This window comes from Crinia signifera, chromosome 2, assembly GCF_055691185.1.
Source record: "Crinia signifera chromosome 2, ASM5569118v1, whole genome shotgun sequence".
In the NCBI taxonomy this organism is placed as follows: Eukaryota; Metazoa; Chordata; class Amphibia; order Anura; family Myobatrachidae; genus Crinia; species Crinia signifera.
The window spans coordinates 303,951,922-303,973,332 of NC_139218.1; the positions used below are offsets into that span (position 1 = coordinate 303,951,922).

Below are 21,411 nucleotides of genomic sequence, written 5' to 3' on the forward strand. Positions count from 1 at the left end.
TTATTCCATTTTATGTGTAACCCTCCCTTTTTGTTGTAAACACCTCTTTTTAATAAATTGTATTTTTGTGTGCACCACTTATAGTCACTCCTTTAAAACACACACACATTAGACCACTCAGAGCAAAAGCTTTGAAAGCTAATAAGGTAGCTAATGTGAGAAAGATGTAGTTTCACTTGCTGTTAACATATGGCAGTGTTTCGTTTCAGTGACACATACACTATACATATATATATCTCAGGGTAATGTATGGACAGAGCACTGCATTATAATGCATAAATAGTAATTTAGGATATATGTCTAATTTTATGTTTTTCAAACATTTCCTTTAAGGATCTGCTGAAAATTTAGAAAAGACAATGAAACAAATGGAACGACAGCTTCAGCAGCTTGAGAAGGATTTGGAGACTTTTCCCCCTCCTGACGATGTACATGACAAGTTTGTGACAAAGATGTCCATATCCTTTTAACAACTACACAACTTATGTAGGTCTGGTTGAATAGACTCAAGATTTACTTAACATTTTAAATCTGTTCCTGTAACCTCTGTGTATTTTTCAGCTTTCATGCTTTGAAAGCTATAAACACTTTGGCACCAAAAAAAGACTCCATGCTGTGAGTAAAAGGTTCCATCAAAAGCAGAAGCTACAGTTTCTGACAGAATAAAAAAAATGCATTGTGTGAAATGCCATTTTTGTTGGATGGTATACAGTATGTCCTTCGCAAACACAATGCTGGCCTTAGATTTTATGGCATGCTTGTTTGTTTGTTAAGGTATAGAGGCGTCCTCACACATCTATCCTCGATATGGCATACATCAAGAGATGCCTGGCATGAATGACTACTGGGTCTCATTCAGCGCTGATAATCGAATGCATACTTTTTGCAGAAAAATTGTCTTAAATACAATGCAATGTGCTTAGGGTTTACAAGGAGACTTGTTAATTAATTTAGGACTTGTATTGTAACTGATCTGTATACGTAGCATATTGGAACTTGTACTGTAAAAAAACTGCAGCTGTAGCTCTTTGTAGATGGATTCAAAGGGGGTTATTCAATCCCAGCTGCTATTCACGACGGGGGAAATAGCGACGGGTGCCTATTTAATGCTGTCTTGCCCAACAGCATTGAAGAGGCAAATTGACTAAACATGCCCGACTTTAAAAGCGGACAGGCCCATTGTGCCAATAACGGCCGTGAATTGTCGCAACCATGGCCAAATCTCGATGATCCACGTCTACACGGACCGACCCTTTTTTCGCTGATCGGCAGGTGGGACATTGAATCCCGCCTGGCGATATGCTGTCGAGCAAAATGTAAATGGGCCAGGGTCACGGCTGTCTGAATGCACACAGATATACCTGTGCCATATATTAATCAGCACAGTCTCCCCGCCCTTGATGCATTGCACTGTGATTGATATGCTTTTTTTTGGGGGGGGGGGCAAAAAAAATGCCAGATACTTGAAGATTCTGATTTTATATGGCATGCCAAGAGAGGTTGTTTAGTGTGACTGTAGAGAATATGTATGAAGACCTATCAATGTACATCTTACAATGGTGTTTATTTTTATGTGCAGTATATTCATTATCTCACTAAATGCAAGACTAGACTCTGTGATGTCATCAGCCGTTCCTGTAGTAAGTGGGACAATCTGGAACACATGCTCTTCTCACTACTGATTGAGAAGTATTACAAATTTGTATACAATACTGACAAAATGAAAGAAGGAAAGCAAAAAGGACTGCAACAGCTAGCTGTGTCTACATGAGAATGTTACATCCGATTACTACAAATTATGCACTAGCAGGTGCAGTTTCTGTGTCTGACTGTGGCGTACTGTGTATGTGGTTGTGTGTTTTGACTAAGATTCAATTTTGGCAAATAAAGAAGCAAAACAGTCACCCGACTCTATAACATTCTCACACAGCTTGGCATGCCAAGAGGGGCTCCATGGTGTAACTACAGCAAGGATGTGTAGGACATATCTGTACATGAGCATTAGGTACATTTCACACTGTTTCAATGTTTCAGCTTTCTCTAAGCAGTACTGCTAGGAGGGTGTATTCAGTGTGTTTCCACCTATTCATATATGTCATTCCTTTATTACTGTAGTTCCTGAACAAACTTCAAAAGCAAGTAAAGATTAAACAATTTGTACTGTGTATTTTAATATGTTGGGCAAAATTGGAACCGCAGATCAACCACTCCTATATCTACAAGGTTACATAAAGTGCAGTTGTACAGTTGGTCTAGTACGTGACTTACGTTGAACACATTTTACCAGTGTCTATTTCAACATCAGCCACATTATACGTAGACTGTATTAAATTCTTCCACCTAGTCATCAACACATGCCCCCTTCCTCACCCCCAGTCATATGTCCCCAGTCATCATCAGCATATGCCCCCAGTGATCATTATTATATGCCCCCACTCCCAGTCATTTTCCTATGTCCCCAGTACTCATCAGCATATGCCCCAACCCCAAGTCATCATCATATGCCCCCTCCCCCACCCCAGTCATCATAATATACCCCCTGCTCCAATCATGATCACATGCCTGGCTCGTCACTAGATGCCTGCCCCTAGTATTTTACATACATACGTTCTCTGCCTCATGCTAGTACAACCAGCAGCTGTTTTCCTATAGCTTCTGACTCACAATTAGCCCAATTAGGTTAAGTACTTGGTTTTTATTCCCTCAGTAGTTACTGGATCTGATTGCCATCCAGGCTCTCAGTATTGCAGTTACGTACAGCGGTCCCATGAGCTATGGGTATGGTTAAACATAAAGTGTTATTTGAAGAAAAGTAATTTCAAATAATTTACACACGAATATGGATTTTTAAAAAAATATTCATTTGACATTGGGTGCCAACTGCGTTTTGTCAGAATATTATAAGTAATTTTTGAGTAGCTACTTTTGGTAGCTTATCAAACTTAGGCAGCTACTGTAAAAGCCATTGGAATAAAATGTGTAAATATAGTTACTGTGAGTTTGTACCGTGAACATTATGCAAGTGTGCTGGGATAAATAGTTCATGTGGATAGAGCCATGTAATAAACATGTATTAAGCATATAAGATATAGAATTAGTGTTCATTCTAGAACATGGGTTTTCAAACTGTGGCCCTCCAGATGTTGTGAAGCTACATGTTCCAACATGAATTGCCACATTTTTTCCTATAAGAGCATGCCAAAACTGTCAGGGCATGCTGGGACATGTAGTTCCACAACGTCTGGAGGGCCGCAGTTTGAAGACCCATGTTCTAGAAGTTTGCATTTTAAAAAACCCTTGCAGTTCCTCCTCCCTGTCTGAGGTGTTGCTCTCTGCTGTGGTGTTTCTAGAACTGGTCTGCTCTGCATATCAGTGCTGACATATAGACCACACTGTGCTAAAAGAACCACAGCAGAGAGTGATACCACAGGCAGGGAAGAGGAACTGCATGGGTTTTTGAAAAAGCAGGATGCTAGAACGAACACTAAGGGGGGTATTCAATCTTCAGGTCACGGCAGACGAGCTTGCTCGCCTGCCGTGACCCAGTCCCGTTCTCGGTCAGCTCGACCGAGAACATGCAGGCGGGATTCAATGTCCCGCCTGCAGCGGGACGAGAAGGGGGCGTGGCCGCGAGTTGCGGCCGGGAAGTGACGAGATGCAGCCGGCAGCTCGTCACTTCCCGGCTGTTCTCGGCAGAACGAGCCCGACAGCTAGAGATGTCGGGCTCGTTCTGCCAGGAAACCCTGTTCAATGCTGTCGGGGAAGACAGCATTGAATAGGGCCCGTCGAGCATCTCCCCCATGGGAGATGCTCGACGGCGATTGAATATCCCCCTTAAGCTTGAGTGTTAAGCTTAAGCCCATACACTGATTCCGTCGAATCGGGTGAAAAGTGGCCAAATCGCATGTGTTTGTTGTCTGATCTGTTGTGCGTTCCTGTGCACATCGGATCCAGAGTTTGAACCTGCTGCACATAAAATCAATTGGAATTGCAGCGTCCATGCACATTGTGGCTTTTTTTTTACTAGCTGTGATATATCGCTTCTGATTTCACTTGAACTCCCCTTCACATGGTATGAAGTTAGATACACAATTATATTATGAGAGAGTAATAGCTATAGGCAGGGTATTTGTTCCTCTACTACTGATGTTGGCAGGATACTGTATCTGTTAATTCCTTATCCAAATATCCGTTATCCAAATTATTCCGATAACCAAAATTCTGGAAAGTGAAAAAAAAATAAAAATGTTTTCTTGCTAAACCTACTACTGGTGACAACTATAGCAGCATTACTGAGGACATGATCTGTAACTGGCACTTCTGGGGATATCTATAACAGCACTACTGAGGACATGATCTGTAACTGGCACTACTGAGGACATGATATGTAACTGGCAGAAAATATGTGCAAGAAGATGATTGCTTAGCCTTCAAATTCAGTGCCTGAGATAATATACAAACTTTGAGGCAGATGTATTAAGCTTTAACAAGAGATACATTCAAGTGTGATATGGAGAGATAAACATCCAGCCAATCAGCTCCTTACTGACTTTTTTCAAACTCAGTCTGTAACATGGCAGTTAGCAGGTGATTGGCTGGACATTTATCTCTCCTTATTACACTTGGATTTATCTCTTGTAAGGCCCCATCTGCCCCTTTATTTCATGTTTTGAAACCTTGTTTTATGCACACTTAAAATATATTTGTGTGTATTTCATGTGATTGATGTACAAAATTAATGCAAGACACCTCAAGATACATCATTGAAATATACAAATATTCTAAAATACGGAATAATACATTATCCAAAATTCTTCTGGTCCCGAGCATTTTGGATAAGGGATACTCAACCTGTTCTTTTTGTTTCCCCTAATTAACCTTACAGAAGATGTTTCCTATTATTTACACTGTTTTTAGAGTAGTGAAAGTTTTTAGTGCTATTATCTTTTTTTCCCACTAATACTTGAAGATTCTGTTCTCTGCAGCTGTATGACGCATCCCTGTAGACAGACAATAGCTTGGAAGTGAAAGACCTGCATACATCTTGTGTTAATGCCACATGATCTTACTAATTAGAGAAGCACACATTGAGGCAAACAGATTTTCTAGCAAATTAATAAGAAAAGTATGTTTGATATAAAGGTTAGATAATCCAACACAGCATGGAGAAACCCGGATCTGTCTGTATATTTAATCCTAAAAGAGGAGAAGCAGAATGATTTTCTCTTAAAAGACATACAGTTCACAAAAACAGTCAGCAGGATATCCGGAACAGGATAGATGGCTTTTGTGTGAAATACTTTATCAAAAAGTAGAATATTGTTTAATGGTCAATTTAACTTTCAAGCTCTACAGATAAATATCACAAGTTGAACAACTCTAATTAGAATCCACACTTTCCAATTTTGTGCAGATCTTCTCCATTCTGTGTTCTTCTTAATTGAAGATTTTGCAGTATTACTTGAAAACTTATGTTGAACTGAATTTCTTTATTTAAGGCAAAATTAATGTAATTTGTCACCAAGCTTTGGTTAGCTTTAATTAAGAAAATGGCATGTAACCTAGAATACAAAATACACAATAGTCGATTCTATTAAAGTTAAGCAAAATTAACATTCAAATGACCTTCTTTTTTCTTTTCAATTACACACTGGCTATAACAATTTAACCCATTTTAAAGGACTGAAGGGTACTAAGCCTCAGAGAGAGAACTTGGACAGAGATAGAGTACCAGCCAATCCTCTTCTAAATACCTTTTAATTGGTATGTTTGAAAAATGACAGTTGGGAGCTGGTTGGTTGCTACGTTATCTCTGTCTATTTTATCTATCTTCAAGGCATTATAAATAGATCCCTACACAGTATTTCCAAAGGCATTACAGTTCTACAATTATATCCAGATTGGAAGGCATATGACTGGGTTGGATTACTGTGTATGCACAATACATAAATTAAACCTGTGGAATATGTTTTAAGATCGCTTGTTGGTTCATGAAACTACTTCTTCACAAGGAAATTAACATTTTAGAGGTTGCTAAAAAATAAGTGCTAAGCATTGGATGGTTTTTCACACAATTTAAATGATAGCAGTTAAGGAATGTCATAAAATGTAAGACAGCGCCCTCTTGTTTGTAGCTTGTTTTATAATTACATAAGGAGCCAGTTAAAAATACAATAATAAAAAAACATAATTATTGGTCACCCTAAAGTTAAATGTAACTTATCACATGTTGTACATTAATATTTAAGTCTCAAATAATTCATAATTCTTCAATTAATATTTTATTACTGTGCTATAAAAATTACATTAATAGTTTTTAATGGCGCGTTTTTATAGCAAACAGGATGGCACTTTGAGGAATAATTTATTAATAAGAAAGTAGTTTTCCTAGCATTACAATTTATTAATAAGTATCTTTGGAGTCATGTTGGCTAATGATTTAATGAATATTTTTTTTACATGTCACAATGTGAAGAGAATGTGTTTTAAATTTAACATGTAAATAAATGGCTTCAAATGCAGTCAATCAGAAATAGCTGTAACTACTTTTAAATGTACATCACAAAGTTTATTTGAAGATTTTGTTTCTTCATTAAAATGTACAAAATGCAGTGATTTATTTTGTTTGCAGAGTAACCCTGCTTCTCATGTTCTGGCTTTAAAAGTTCAGACATGTATCACCATTAAATGCTGCTCTGTTAGTATTAAAGTCCTTTTTGTTTTTAACACCTATTTTTAACAAGAGGTGTTTTTAGACATCAATGTTTTCTATACAGACTTTCATTATTGGTCTGGTTTATTTTCTATGTTTAATGAGGAACTTTTCTTTTATTTAGAAATGTATTTGTATATGATATGTATGCTAATTCTACTGTAGAAGCGGCCTTTTTAAATGGAGAGAATTTAACTGTATTCTTACACCGACAAGATGGGGAAATACCCCCTATGGTACAGATTAATCCTTTACTGATGACTACACGCAAAGTATGGCACATACTGCGACATAAACAATTATTGAACCCATTTATTTCTTTACATCTCCCATTGGTGGCTAATCCACAATTTCAATATGGAGCGGCTCAGTTCCCATTTACTTTGTGGAAGAGGCATGGAATTAACAATTTGGGTAAACTTGTCGATAGAGAATCCTGTAAACCGATGACATTTGTACAAGCTATAGACAAGTTCCCAATTGTACAGCAATTCCCACTGGCATTCCTACAGATACAACACTATCTGGCTGGCCTCTCCAGAGTGCTTTCACCAAAGTATTATAGTAACCCTTTGGATACGTTACTGGCACGGGAAAATCCCCTTTGTAAAGCAATCTCGATACATTATACATTTATGCACACCCCTCTTCAATATGACAACCTACGAACGGGGTTGACACAATGGAGAGAACATCTACCTATGTTAACTATCAAAAGAGTATTAAAAGCCTTAGAAGTCTCTATTAAATTGGTACCAGCTGCGTCATATGTAGAACTATTCCTTAATGTGTCACACAGAACATACTTGTCACCACACCGGAGATATTTGATGGGACTAACTACAGACCATCTATGTATGCGATGTGGTATGCAAGGGGCTGAGCTATTTCATTGCCTGTGGAAGTGCCCGGTAATACAGAGTTTTTGGGCCCAATTATGGAGATACACTACACAATATTTAGTTTCTGCATTATTATTAACCCCAGAATGGGCAATTTTCGGGATTACGCCAGAAGGCACCCGTGCTAATCAGGGAGTGTGTAAACTTTTGATTATTATACCAGCAATTACTAAAAAATGTATATTACAATGTTGGTTGCATACTACGGCACCACCATTTGCTTTATTTCTTAGCAAACTGAACTATATTTTTAAAATGGAATGGTTGGAAGCATCCTTGAGAAAAGATATTTACACTGAAAAATTCTTTGAGACATGGGAAAGCTATATTGAAACCCAAACTTATGATATAAAATATGCGCTCGCCACACTTTCTATTCTCAACTCCACGCCGACGTGGATAGTGGGGGTATGAAAAGGTCGTAGGACGCGTACCGCCGCCCCTCGCGGGCTCGCTGCGCTCGCCACGCTTCGGCTTGGCGTTAATAGTGGGGGTGATACAGTGTGAAAAATGACATTTGGGGGTGCATTTTACATGATTTGAACACATGTCCATGATTTTTGTGAAAAATCGCATCGCATGCGATCGCATACGATTTTTCCCTGTACGATGCCCATCGTGGGAGCCATGATAGTATACAAGTACCGTTTTTTCCTACCTTCCCATTAAGTGTGGATCTGAAAAGTCCATATAATAATGTTTTGTACATAATTCTGCCTTGGAAAACTAACTCACCATTGCCGCAGAAGGGGTTTTGTTCTATTCATTGTTTTGCTCACACAGATGCTATTCTTGATATACAGTATTCATAGTTGTGCCTTATTCTCTATATTTTTTATTTTAGATGATAGACTTGGCAGTAATCTGGGTAAAGTTATCTTGTATAGTTCCCTTGTTTTGTGCTTTTCTGAAACCTTTCTAAGTTTAGTTTACTTTTAATGTTGTTAGACCTTTGAAATTAACTTTTGGTTTGGAAAAGCTGTAGCCATCTGTGAAACCTCCTACACACAAGTGTGTTTGTTTTTAAAATGTGAAGCAATTTGCTTGTATATAAATATGCTAAATTAAATTCATCACTTGCCATTTAAAGACAACTGATTGTATTGGTTGAGCGGAAGAGAATCCTAATGTCTGTATTCTTTGTAATGAATAAGAATTTAGGGTTAGTTTTTTTATGTGACATTACAGTTTTTTTTTTACTTTCTCAGATCTCATGGTCATCCCTAGCATTTTGCTTCTAGTGCATAGAGTACCATTTTTTTGAATTATCGTATCATGATTAGTATCTGGATGCAATATTAGAGGTTAACATACTAAAGCTTCTAAAAATGAAAAGATGTGATGTAGCAAACAATCAGATTCTGTCTATTATTTCTCTATTGCATCTTAGAAAGTGAGAGAGGGAACCTAATTGGTTTCTAGGGGCAATATCACCTCTTACCTTAGTGGTGAGGTTACCAAGGGTTAGGTGAGAGTGGGTGATAGAGAGGGTAAGGTGCTGGGGGGGGGGGGTTGCAAAGGGTGAGGTGATGGGGGGTGAGAGGTGGGGAAGTGGCCAGGGGTTACATGCGAAGGGGGTGAGGTGATAGGAGAGGTGCTGGGGGGAGAATGGGGGGAGGTGATGTGGGCAAGTGGGAGTGAGATTATGGGGGTGAGGTGAGAGGGGAAGAGGAGTGGGTGGGGAGGTGTGGCAAGTATTCTCACCAGCATCAGCGGGTCTCTGTGCCCCAGTCGCTGCTCAGCTCCCGCTCCCCGACTGCTGTTCGGCACCAGCTTCCCACCGCTCCCCAGCCGCTGCTTGCTTCTTGATCCTCTGCATCCTCTCCCGGCTGCTGTCCAGCACTGCCTCCTGACCGCTGCTCTGCACTCTCTCTCACAGCCGCTGCTTGGAAACTCGCTCCCTGCCGCGTGACTGCCGCGGCTGCTGTACTGTTGACGAGTCGCAGCGGTAGCAGTAGCCGCAGGACACACTGGACCACCAGGGCCCTTCAAGCATTTTAAAGTGGCCCAAAACAAAAGGTGGCCCGGGGGGGGGGGGGGGGGGCACATGGCATCCTGCACCCCTGGCCAGCCCACCACTGGTATATAGCTGTATATGTCTGACTGTGCAACAAATTGGCCTAAGAGTCCATTAAATATGATGTGACTAGTGCATAGGTTCTCAAACGCGGTCCTCAAAGCACCCAACGGTCCAGGTGTTACATATAGCCGTGGCTCAGCACAGATTGGGAAATCAAGTTGTCTGAGGTACTACTTAAGTCACCTGTGGCCAAGCATGGATATTTTTAAAACCCAGACTGTTGGGTTGCCTTTAGGACTACATTTGGGAACCTCTGGACTCTGCTGATCAGACATAAAAGGCAAATGACAGGAAGGCAGAGTTAAGAAGCATAAATAGTTTCCAGCTTAGTGCAGGGTTCCTCTCAAACTGATACAGAGAGGTTATGGGGTAAAATATGAATCTGTTTATACTTTCAGCATCAATTCTGTTAACAAATATATGCTATTTAGAGCTAAATATTGCAGTGTGTTGAATATGTACAACTAAAAAAAAGTAGAATCAGTTCACACACTGTTAATGATTGAAAATATTTTATGTTTTAACATAGATGCTGAAACAAGAGAGCAGACCTTTTTTTGAGTGCACACTTTGATAAAGACGGGTCATTAATAGCAGAGTGATGTTTAATTAGAAAAAAAAGATCATCAAATGTAGGCTAAAATGCACAGTTTAGGGCAGAGCTGGGCAACACCGGCCCTCCAGATGTTAATGAACTACACATCCCAGGATGCTTTGCATTAGTTTTGCTATGTGGCCATGCTGAAACTGATGCAAGGCATGCTGGAATGTTTAGTTCATCAACATCTGGAGGGCCGGTGTTGCCCAGCCCTGGTTTAGGGTATAAAAATAAGTGCAGCATTTAGTAATGTTTCCTTCATTGCTGTAATTAAGGTATGTATGTATATATATATATATATATATATATATATATATATATATATATATATATCCCATTAATGAATAAACCGATGGACAATAAGTAGTTTACGCTGTTTACGTAATGCTATGCAAACCTGTTACCCATTATTCCTAACTACGGGCATACTTAAGCGTAGCATACCTACCCAGCATTCATGACGCTATAGTAATACCCGTATGGATTTATCTTTTGCAATAACAATGCACTCACAGAAACCTTAATATTTATCAGTATATCTCCAACGCTCCATCAGCTCTCAGTAATAATTTAGAAAAGTATATTAGATATATTTAGATCAAGGATCCAACCCTCTAACCGTATTTATTTAGTCCCTAGCGTACACACGGGGTAAAATAATAGTACAATATTACATAATATACATTTCAGATACAATCTTATACTATATTATAATATGAACTAAACAAGGGAAAGCAAACATAAGTACAATCAGCTACACTACAACCACACCAATACAAAAAGTAACCATTACCGTCTTCATTCGCAGCACTTTATCCACAATACCCCTGTTGGCTAGGGGCAGATGAAAAGATATAAAGACAAATGTGGAATGGCGCGACAATCATTATAGATTCATAGTGTAATACACAAAGTCCTTGTTCAAAAAGTATTTTCTTTATTAAAAAGTATTTTTTTCTCTTTTTTCTCTCAATAGACCAGTGGTTCCCAAACTTTTTTGAATCACGGCACCCTAGAGCATTAAAATATTTTCAAGGCACCCCTAGGCCAAATGCTTCTTATCGAGAAATTCAGAAAAACATATTAAATGCATTGTGCATTGTGTTTATGTCACAGTTATCTGGTGAGGGACAGGATTTGCTTCTGTTTGTCCACCTATATTATGAAACCAAGCACTGGTTTTGCCTGGTACATTGGCCATAAATAATATGAATTGATGCTGGTCCACCAACCCAAGGAAACCCTGGAAATGTCCTGAGGCACCCCAGGGTGCCTAGGCACACAGTTTGGGAACCACTGCAATAGACCGTTCTTCACTGTAGATTGATACAAAGTTATAAAAACGTTCTGTTTCACCCAGCACTGGGCTTCTTCAGGGGTATCAGCTAAAAAGTATATAATATATACAATTAATACATAAAAATTAACAAACTAAACAGTCATTTTTGTAAAATATACATATGAATGGACATTTGTGTTCACCTCTATGAAAGGTATTTAAACAACGAGGAAGGAAAAAATGGAGGAGCAGAATACGGGAATTGGTGTTTTATACAGTATACACTTATTTCTGATATTCCGACAAAATATACTGTATATATAATAAATATCCACAAAGCCTGCACTCACACTATTACCTGGTTTATCAGTAGGAGTGCCTTTGAGGACTACAGGAAACCTGCATCCGTACATGCAAATCAAGTTATCCTATCAATATAGGAAACAAAATTGGTGACTGCTTTTTCCTATATTGATATAGGAAACTGGATTTGTAAATATATGTACTGTATAATAAAATAACTTACCTAATATACAAGTAATCAAATAAATAATGGAGTTTTACTTTATGAATTGATCATTGAGCATTTAAGCTTGCAGCCCATCACCAAGGGACCCTATTTCACTACAAGTCCTACATTAACAATTATACCCCTTTCAGACAGAAAAATCCCAAAAACCCAGGTATTTGCGGGATACAAAAACCCGGGTAGAACTAGGCAGCAAGGTGCTGACCCTCTTTCACACAGAAGACGGATTTTTCCTGTAAAACTCTGTGTCACAAGAAAAGGACAGTTTTAAAGGCACACAGATGAGATCATGAAAAGTGGGAGGTGTCTGCTCACTGCATTGCATTAATCATGGCTGACAAGTTGCAGAACCTGGAGGTCATGAGTGCTCTGTGTGTTTTGCTGCTTAAAGCAAATCAGAGCATTATGCAGATGCTTACACTGTGCTACCTGGCACAGTGTTATGCCAGGAGGAGGAAGGCACAACGCCCGCTCAGCCAATCATGGAAGCTGAAAAGATCAGCCAATCGCGCAGCGCCATGCTGCACAGCCAATCAGCATGATTTTTCAATAGTCGGGAGAAAAATACGGGTCGGACCCTTTCACACAGCCGCAAACACGGGTCTGACATGGGAAAACCCAGGTAAATACCTGGGTCGAAGTCCCGGAACTTTAGACCCGTGTTGACCCTTTCAGACAGAAGAAAAACCCGGGTCGACACAGCAAGAGCAGGGAAATTCCCGGGTCTTTTTTTCTGTCTGAAAGGGGTATTAGTCTCTTAAGAACCTGGCAACTACTGGCACATCATAGCTAAAATGAACATGTGCTTGTTTTCTGGTTTAAAGCTCATCTGCCAAATACCTTATGGTTTTTAAAGGTGTTGAGCCCCATGTATCTCTATCTATCTCTCTCTCTCTCTCTCTCTCTCTCTCTCTACATATATATCTATAGATATATATAGATATAGATATTTAAATATATGTGTGTGTGTATATATATATATATATATATATATATCTAGATAGATATCTATATGAAGATATCTCTATAGATAGATATATACATACTGTATAGTCAACCTTATATTGCTATATATTATCAATGTAATTGCAGTAGATTCCTATCATCACCTGAATATTGGAGCCGACAGTGGCACGCGCCAACAATAAAACCTAACCCTACCATCTTGATCCATGTTACAAGGCCACTTGTTTGTTGATACTGTAGAATCTAGTATTGTTAATTGTGGCCACCACTTTCTGCAAAAGTAGACAACATCAATATTGGTCACAGCTAGGGTGGCCAATTCTAGGGAATAATGCTTATTCCGGGATTGAATCATCACCCCCCACCCCAAACCAGCTGCCCTGCAGTTATAATTATTTGGGGCTGGCTGGTAGTGGCAGGCATCAGCAGGTTCGGTGTAGCTGCCATGAGAGGTCCAGTGGGCGGGAGAGTTGTTCCTTCCGGATTCTAGCATCGGTATTCTGACCGCAGATGATCTGTATGTATCCTATATGAACATGAACAGCTGCCTTTTTGGATTTTTGGCATTCACTATCATTGTCTGTTATCACTTCTGGTTCTGGGTACTGCTAGAACAGAAGTACTCGTTTTGATATTTTTAGTTTACTATTTATAAGGCACACATTGACTGCACTAATAACTGAAGCCCTGAAGAAGGGACTGACTCAAAACGCTTTGGAACTGGACTCTTACCATCTGACACCATCCACAGACTTGGGGATCATTGACCGGAATGGTCAGGACCCATAGAAGGGTAATTTTTTATTACTCTGCTAACTAACATATGTGGTTACTTATCCTACTTTCCATTCTAGCCTCTTAGTTGTGTTTTTATTGTAATAGTTTTTTTTTTTTAATACTACTATTTTTATCTTTCTTCACAATCACCACAATACGGTTTATTATTCTTGGAAGAACCCCTTCACTTGTGTACATATAGCCTGGCTCCAGAATTAGTGAAGTGTCTGGAGGGTTGCCACTACTTTTCTTTCCATTTCTTTCTCATAACCGTGAAACTGATGCCTCCCACAAACTTTGATTTGGGGCTCAGTGGTTAAGGGGATTTTTCAGACCTGATCAGTGTGCTGCTAATTAGCAGATATCTGATCAGGTGATAGCCGCCCAGCCAAAATGATATTCCACCCTGTTCAAGCCTGCCAATTGATAGGCAAGGCTTGTGAAAATATCTCAGTCCTGCAATTAGCAGTGCATCTAGTTGCTCACCATCTAATGATTTTTCTACTGCCCAGGACTTACTCAGTGGCTGCGATAGAAACAGTGTGTTCGTGGCCGGTGCCGACAACACACACCCTTCTTGAAAACACCTGGACATGCCTGTGTTTTTCCTGACACTTTAAGAAAACATCCAGTTACCATCCCCAAACACCTGCTTCCTGTCAATCAAGTAGTGTATGGCCAGCAATAAAAATAAAAAAAATTAGCAGAATGTTATCACAAAAATGGCCTAGTGCATGTGTACTATGAGCCGTACACAAGCCCGATTATCACTGGCCATGCAAAATTGCAGCTGTGCGATCGGGTCAGCATAATCCCCCAAATGTACAACACATGCTACCAACTAGTAATGGTGGCAATAATGCTCGCCTTTGTATACATATATTAAAAGATTCTAAGTATTGCTTTTATTTGTATATTAAAGTACAGTGCTTATTGTTCTAATCTACAGGCACTTTAATGCTTGGCATATAACTAATTTTCATAAATGAACAATTATCTTTTTTTCGTATCTAGTAATGTGTTTTAATTTTCTATTAGCCACCTTAACATCCGCTCACAGTTTTTCAGTGTGTGCAAGAGATCAGTTTAAGAAGCTGTTGCGAATGTATGAAAATATGGAGAAGCTTTATCGAAGTACCATGGAGTATTACGTTCTTGATGCAAAGAAAGTTTCTGTGGAGGAATTTTTCACAGATTTGAACAACTTCAGGACAATGTTCATGGTAAGTGACTATTGTTTCTTCTGTGTTTTCCTCTTCCAGACATCACATAGTTAGAGCTCTATAATTGTACCAGCAGCTGGAGACCAAATTGTTTTTTCTTCCTCGGATAGCAGGGGACACTGCAGTCATCACGTGTGGGATAGTATGGTGTACTGGAGGAGTCGGCACTTTAAGAAAATTTAAGTGTGGCTGGCTCCTCCCCCCTCTATCCCCACCCAGACCTCAGTCTTAAAAAAGTGCCCGGAGGAGTCGGTCTCCTGGGCAAGGGTCTCCTGAGGGAGATTAGGTTTTTTATTTCTTTATTATTTTTATTTCAACTTTAATGTTAGTGGCAGGCAGACAGGACGGTCTGCCTGTGAAGAGGAACCCTGGAGTGGTACAGTCGACGCTGCACGCAGTGTTCCTCTGTTACCAAAAGACCACCAGAGCACCCGCTCTGGGGACCCGCCGCAGCTGCACGCAGCGAGCGTTCCGGGTCCAAGGTTATCCCCCCCTGCCTTCTCCAGGAACACAGAAAAGGGGGACCAGCCAGAAGTGAGCGCACTGGCTGGGGAGAGAGTGTCAGCGGCCGCAGCCATTTTAGGTCGCGCGTAGCGCTGACACGGCTGCACTTGTAACTCCCGCCTACAGATCGGCGCGGGAAGCGTCCGCATCAAGGAGGCGGAGCTAACATCGGCGTCTCTCTCACACGGCCGCCATTGCCCGGAACGCAGCTTCTCTCCACTGATCCAGCAGTCTCAGACACCTGCAGTCCCGGTATACCGGATCCTGTGTGGTTACAGCGCTCCCCCTGGGACCTCAACTGTACTGTGAGTCATCAGGGGTTATCCCCATACACAATACACATCGGGGGGCAGGATTGGCTCCTCTCTCCCTATTAGCACTCAGGCCTCGGGCTTCTCACTTTGTGTAGTGGTGCTAGGGAATACTTGTGTCTGTGTAAGGGTGTACGTGTGGGGTGCTGAAATAATTTGTCAGTATGGCAGGAAGGGCTACATCAAAAGCAGCACAAAAGGTGTACTCCTGTAAGGAGTGCAAGGAGCAGTATACACCACATATCAAGGGTGTTTCCCTGTGCGGCCCCTGCTATACTAGAATTCAGTCTTCTGCAAGGGTGCAGGTTGCTGTCACTCCCAGGTCACCTGGGTCCCAGCCAAACACCCCATGTCCTGGGGACGTCTTACAGACCCTTCTCTCCAGCTTTACTGCGGAGATGGAAGCCTCTAGAAAAGACAGGGAAGTTTTTCACTCCCATCTGTCTCAGTTAGCTACTTCTGAGCCTCTATGGGCTTCATCCCTTATTCAGTCTGTGGACTCCCTAAAACAGTCTGTGTCGGCTTACTCCCAGACTAGACCTTCCTCACCCCCGGTGAAGAGAAGGGCGGTTCAGGCCATAGTCCTGGCAGACGACCCAGATGATTGTATTCCCTTAGAGGAGGGGGAATTTCCTCCTGATCTAGCTCAGGATCCCGCAGGAGACGATCTCCCAGAGGATGAGGCCCAGGGAGTGGAAGGTCTGATCAGGGAGATTCGAGATACTTTCCACATTGCCGACACATCCGCACCTCCACAGGTGTCCATTTTTGGTAGAATCCAAAAGCAGCCCCTAACTTTCCCGGACTCAAAGGAGTTAGACAACCCTCTTTTGAAAGTCTGGAAGTCTCCGGACAAAAAGTTTCAAATGTCAAAGAGATTGAAGGTCCTTTACCCCTTCTCAGACGCATCCAGAGAAAAATGGGAGACTCCTCCCACCCCAGATGTGTCCCTTTCACGCTTATCTAAGAAAACCACACTCCCTATCCCGGGAGCGGTGTCCCTAAAAGAGTCACAAGACAGACGTTTAGATAGCTCTCTCAAAAACATTTATACCAACGTAGGAGTTCTGTTGCGCCCTGCTCTGGCATCTGCTTGGGTTGCAAGAGCAATGGAGAAATGGGCTTCTGAACTGGTTACTGGTTTAGAACAGAATACTCCCCGAGATGAACTAATTTCTTTAGCAGAATGCATCAGGGACGCGTCCTCCTACATAGGGGAGGCTGCCTCTGATATTTCTATCCTAGGAGCAAAGGCTTCAGCCTCTGCGGTAGTGGCCAGACGTTCAGTCTGGCTGCGTTCTTGGCAAGCTGAACCAGAAATCAAAAAGGCCGTGGAGGCTCTTCCCTTCGGGGGCGACATGCTCTTTGGGCCTGATCTAGACAGGCTTATCTCCCAGGCAACAGGGGGGAAGTCTGCGTTTCTTCCCTCATCTGCTCCGCCTCCAAAAAGGCCGTTTGTATCCACTACTTTTCGTTCCTTTCGAGGGAACGCGGGCTTCAGAGGCAGGTCCAGAGGAGGTTTCCCTTCCTACAGAGGCCGCCGTGGTCGTGGGGCCAGATCAGCCCAGCCCTCAGCAGCCGCCACTATTAGAGACACCAAGACCACTGAGAAGTCAGTGGCATGACGGTCTCCCAGCTCACCTAGGGGATCCCGAGGTGGGCGCCAGGCTGTTAGTCTTTGCAGACACCTGGAAGTCCCACTGCAAAGATGCCTGGGCACTTCAGATTGTGACTCAGGGTTACAAGCTGGAGCTCACTGCCCCCCTCCAAACCTGTTTTTCCCAATAGGACTTCCATCTTCAGAAGAGACAGCTTCAGCCCTTTGTGGGTCAATTCAAACCCTCCTCTCTTCAAAGGTGATTGTCCCGGTTCCAGCGCACCAAAAGGGCACCGGGTACTATTCAAGCATCTTTGTAGTACCAAAGCCGGACGGCTCCGTCCGGCCTATTCTCAATTTAAAAAATCTGAACGAATTTGTGTTCTATCACAAGTTCAAGATGGAGTCAATTCGCTCTGTGGTGGCGTCCTTGGAGAAGGGGGAATTTCTTCTCTCCCTAGATATCAAGGACGCGTACCTACACATACCTATCTGGGAACCACATCAGAGGTTCCTCAGGTTCGCCATACAGGACAACCATTACCAGTTCAGGGGACTACCGTTTGGCCTCTCCTCCGCCCCGAGGGTGTTTACCAAGGTACTGTCTTGTATGATAACGGCGCTTCGTCTACAAGGGGTTATCATCATACCTTATTTAGACGACCTTCTTTTAAAGTCACCTTCCCCAGAAAAATTGGCAGCAGACGCCCTCCTAACCTGCAATTTTCTGGTCCAAAACGGATGGATAATGAACTTCAAGAAGTCACAACTAAATCCATCTCAGAGACTTCAGTTCTTGGGCCTGATCTTGGACACTGTTCAGGAAAGGGTATTCCTACCGTTGGACAAGATCAGGACTCTTCAGCTAAGAGTACGTCAGATTCTGCAACTACGCACAGTCTCTGCTCACCTTTGTACCCGCCTGTTGGGACTGATGGTAGCCTCATTCGAGGCCCTCCCATACGGGCGTTTCCACTCCCGAACCTTTCAGGAAAATCTGTTATCCCGGTGGTCGGGATCACACCTGCAGATCCACAAGAGAATCTCTCTGTCACAGAAAACTCGCACATCACTTCGATGGTGGCTTCATACCCCACATCTGTTGCAGGGCCGCAGCTTCAGGCCGTGCACTTGGACAATGGTGACGACAGACGCCAGCCTCCGAGGCTGGGGAGCCGTAGCTCTAAACCACAGGTTCCATGGAAGATGGTCATCGCAGGAGGCCAAGCTTCCCATAAATATTCTGGAGTTACGGGCCATCAGGCTGACCCTGACACAGGGACACGATCTCCTCAGGGGACGCTCCATAAGGATCCAGTCCGACAACATGACAGCGGTAGCCTACATAAATCGGCAGGGGGGCACAAGGAGCCGTGCTGCCATGAAGGAGGTTCGACCCATTTTGGAATGGGCAGAGGCTCATGCGACGGACTTCTCGGCAGTTTTCATTCCAGGGGTGGAGAACTGGCAGGCGGATTATCTCAGCCGCCAGGATTTCCACCCAGGGGAGTGGGCCCTCCACCCGGATGTGTTCAGACAGATCACCCTCAGGTGGGGGACCCCACAGGTAGACCTGATGGCTTCCAGACTAAATCATCAGCTACCTCTCTATTGTGCCAGGTCACTGGATCCAGCAGCGCTGGCGGTGGACGCATTGTCCATTCCGTGGCCGTTCAGGCTAGTCTACATCTTTCCTCCTTTCCCCCTTCTTCCAAGAGTCCTCAAAAAGATAAAGAGGGAAGCCACAACTGTCATATTGGTGGCTCCAGACTGGCCGAGAAGGTCGTGGTACTCCGACCTAAAACTTCTGTTGATAGACGACCCCTGGCGTCTTCCACTGCGGCCAGATCTGCTTCAACAGGGACCATTCGCTTACCAAAGCTTACAGCATCTACATTTAACGGCCTGGCTGTTGAGGCCGACCTGCTAAAACGAAGGGGAATTCCATCATCTGTAATCCCAACCATGCTTAAAGCCAGAAAAGGGGTCACATCGGCCCACTACCATAGGATATGGAAATCCTATGTCAGATGGTGTGAGTCCAAGAAATTTCCCAGGGCGGTCTTTAGTCTATCCAGACTGCTACAGTTCCTACAAGTAGGATTGAACTCTGGCCTGCGGTTGGGCTCCTTAAAGGTGCAAATATCTGCCCTCTCTATCTTTTTCCACCGCAGATTAGCCCTCATCCCCGAGGTGCAGACTTTTCTAAAAGGGGTACTTAGAATACAACCCCCCTTTGTATCTCCAACTGAACCCTGGGAACTACCGCTGGTCTTGAACTTCCTCAAGTCAGACCTTTTTGAACCCCTTATCTCGGTTGACCAAAAATACCTCACATGGAAGACTGTCATGTTGTTAGCTTTAGCCTCTGCACGTCGAGTGTCAGAGTTAGGGGCGCTATCGTGTCGGGAACCGTTCCTGATCTTCCATAAAGATAGAGCCGAACTAAGGACTTGCAAGGAATTTTTGCCGAAGGTGGTGTCGTCCTTTCACGTGAACGAACCGATAGTGATTCCAGTTCTTTCTGGGGATTCAAAATTGCTGGATGTAGTCCGACTCCTCCAGTACACCATACTATCCCACACGTGATGACTGCAGTGTCCCCTGCTACCTCGGAGAAAGGGAATTACCGGTGAGTACCAAATTCCTTATTTTTTGCATCTTGAAAACTCTGATCAAACGTTCTTGTTTAAGGCAGTGAGGTGTCATATTCTATATATAAATCCACTATTGCTCTTTTTCTTATGATTGGTAGGTTACAGTGGAATGTCACAGTGTGTTTTTAAATGCATGTCATTTGTAGTGAAAAAAAATATATTTACTTTGTGTTTTTACTCCCAACAAGGTCTCCACCCCTGTATTTTTTTATGAATGCTACAAAAAAAAAAGGCTTTTACACCCATTAGTTTATTTTATAGAGACGATTTTGAAGATTGGTTAGAGGTCAATTTACTAAATGGTAGCTTTATAAAGCAGATTATTAGCTGTGTTTTTGTCACCGTATTTAATGCAGGTATACTGCGAATGTACGTCATACTGTACATCAGGATAATGTTGTTCCAACCAGCCAGCTAATTGGTTGGAATGACAATTGTGTGTTGTTTGGGAGAAAATTAAGTCAAACATGTTAGAAAACTGTTCCAACTATTTTGAGAAGTCAAACTCATTGTTCTAAGGTAGGGGGACTTTTCCCCCGGTATTATGTAGTAGCATACGTACGGCAACGTAGTGAAATCACATCACATGCGATTTTTTTGCATGCGATTTTCCTATGTAATTTATTCACTGCTCTCTATAGGGTGCGATGCCATTTAATGTGCTATACACTTGTATGACATCCAATGGGACTTAGGCACCCCCCACTATCCACGCCACCCCGAAGCATGGCAAGCGCAGCGGAACGCGTCCTCCCGAACTTTTCATACCCCCACTACACCCACTACGGAGTACATGTAACATAATTCGCGTCCCCTTGGGGGGGACTGGCTGCGCTCGCCACGCTTTGGGCTCGGTGGCTGGCTGCGCTCGACACACTATATAAAATCAACTCCATGCCGACGTGGATAGTGGGGGGTATGAAAAGGTCGGGAGGACGCGTTCCGCCGCCCCTCGCGGGGCTTGCTGCGCTCGCCACGCTTCGGGGTGGCATGGATAGTGGGGGGGTGCCTAAGTCCCATTGGATGTCAAACAAGTGTATACTACATTAAATGGCATTGCACCCTATAAAATCGCATGCGATTTAGCGGGAGATGCGATCACATGCAATGTGATTTCATCGCACCGCCCAAGGCCAGACAGCAGTGAATTAATTACATCGGAAAATCGCATGCGATCGCATGCAAAAACGCATGCGATGCGATTTTCTTACACAGAATCGCCCACTAAGCTATTTGCTTAGTGGGCGCCTGGCTACTACAGAAGTACCTTTCCCCC

General features: G+C 42.6%; 1 protein-coding gene across 3 annotated transcripts in view; it reads left to right on the forward strand.

Moving 5' to 3' along the window:
* The window catches only part of DIAPH3 (diaphanous related formin 3), an 870,768-nt gene that overhangs the window by 557,327 nt on the left and 292,030 nt on the right, over nt 1-21,411 (forward strand). For all 3 annotated transcript variants that reach the window (XM_083168891.1, XM_083168892.1, XM_083168893.1), the window contains 2 exons: nt 334-457; nt 14,901-15,066. In XM_083168891.1, the coding sequence (XP_083025017.1) occupies nt 334-457; nt 14,901-15,066 (290 nt within the window). The remainder of the gene's footprint in view (nt 1-333; nt 458-14,900; nt 15,067-21,411) is intronic.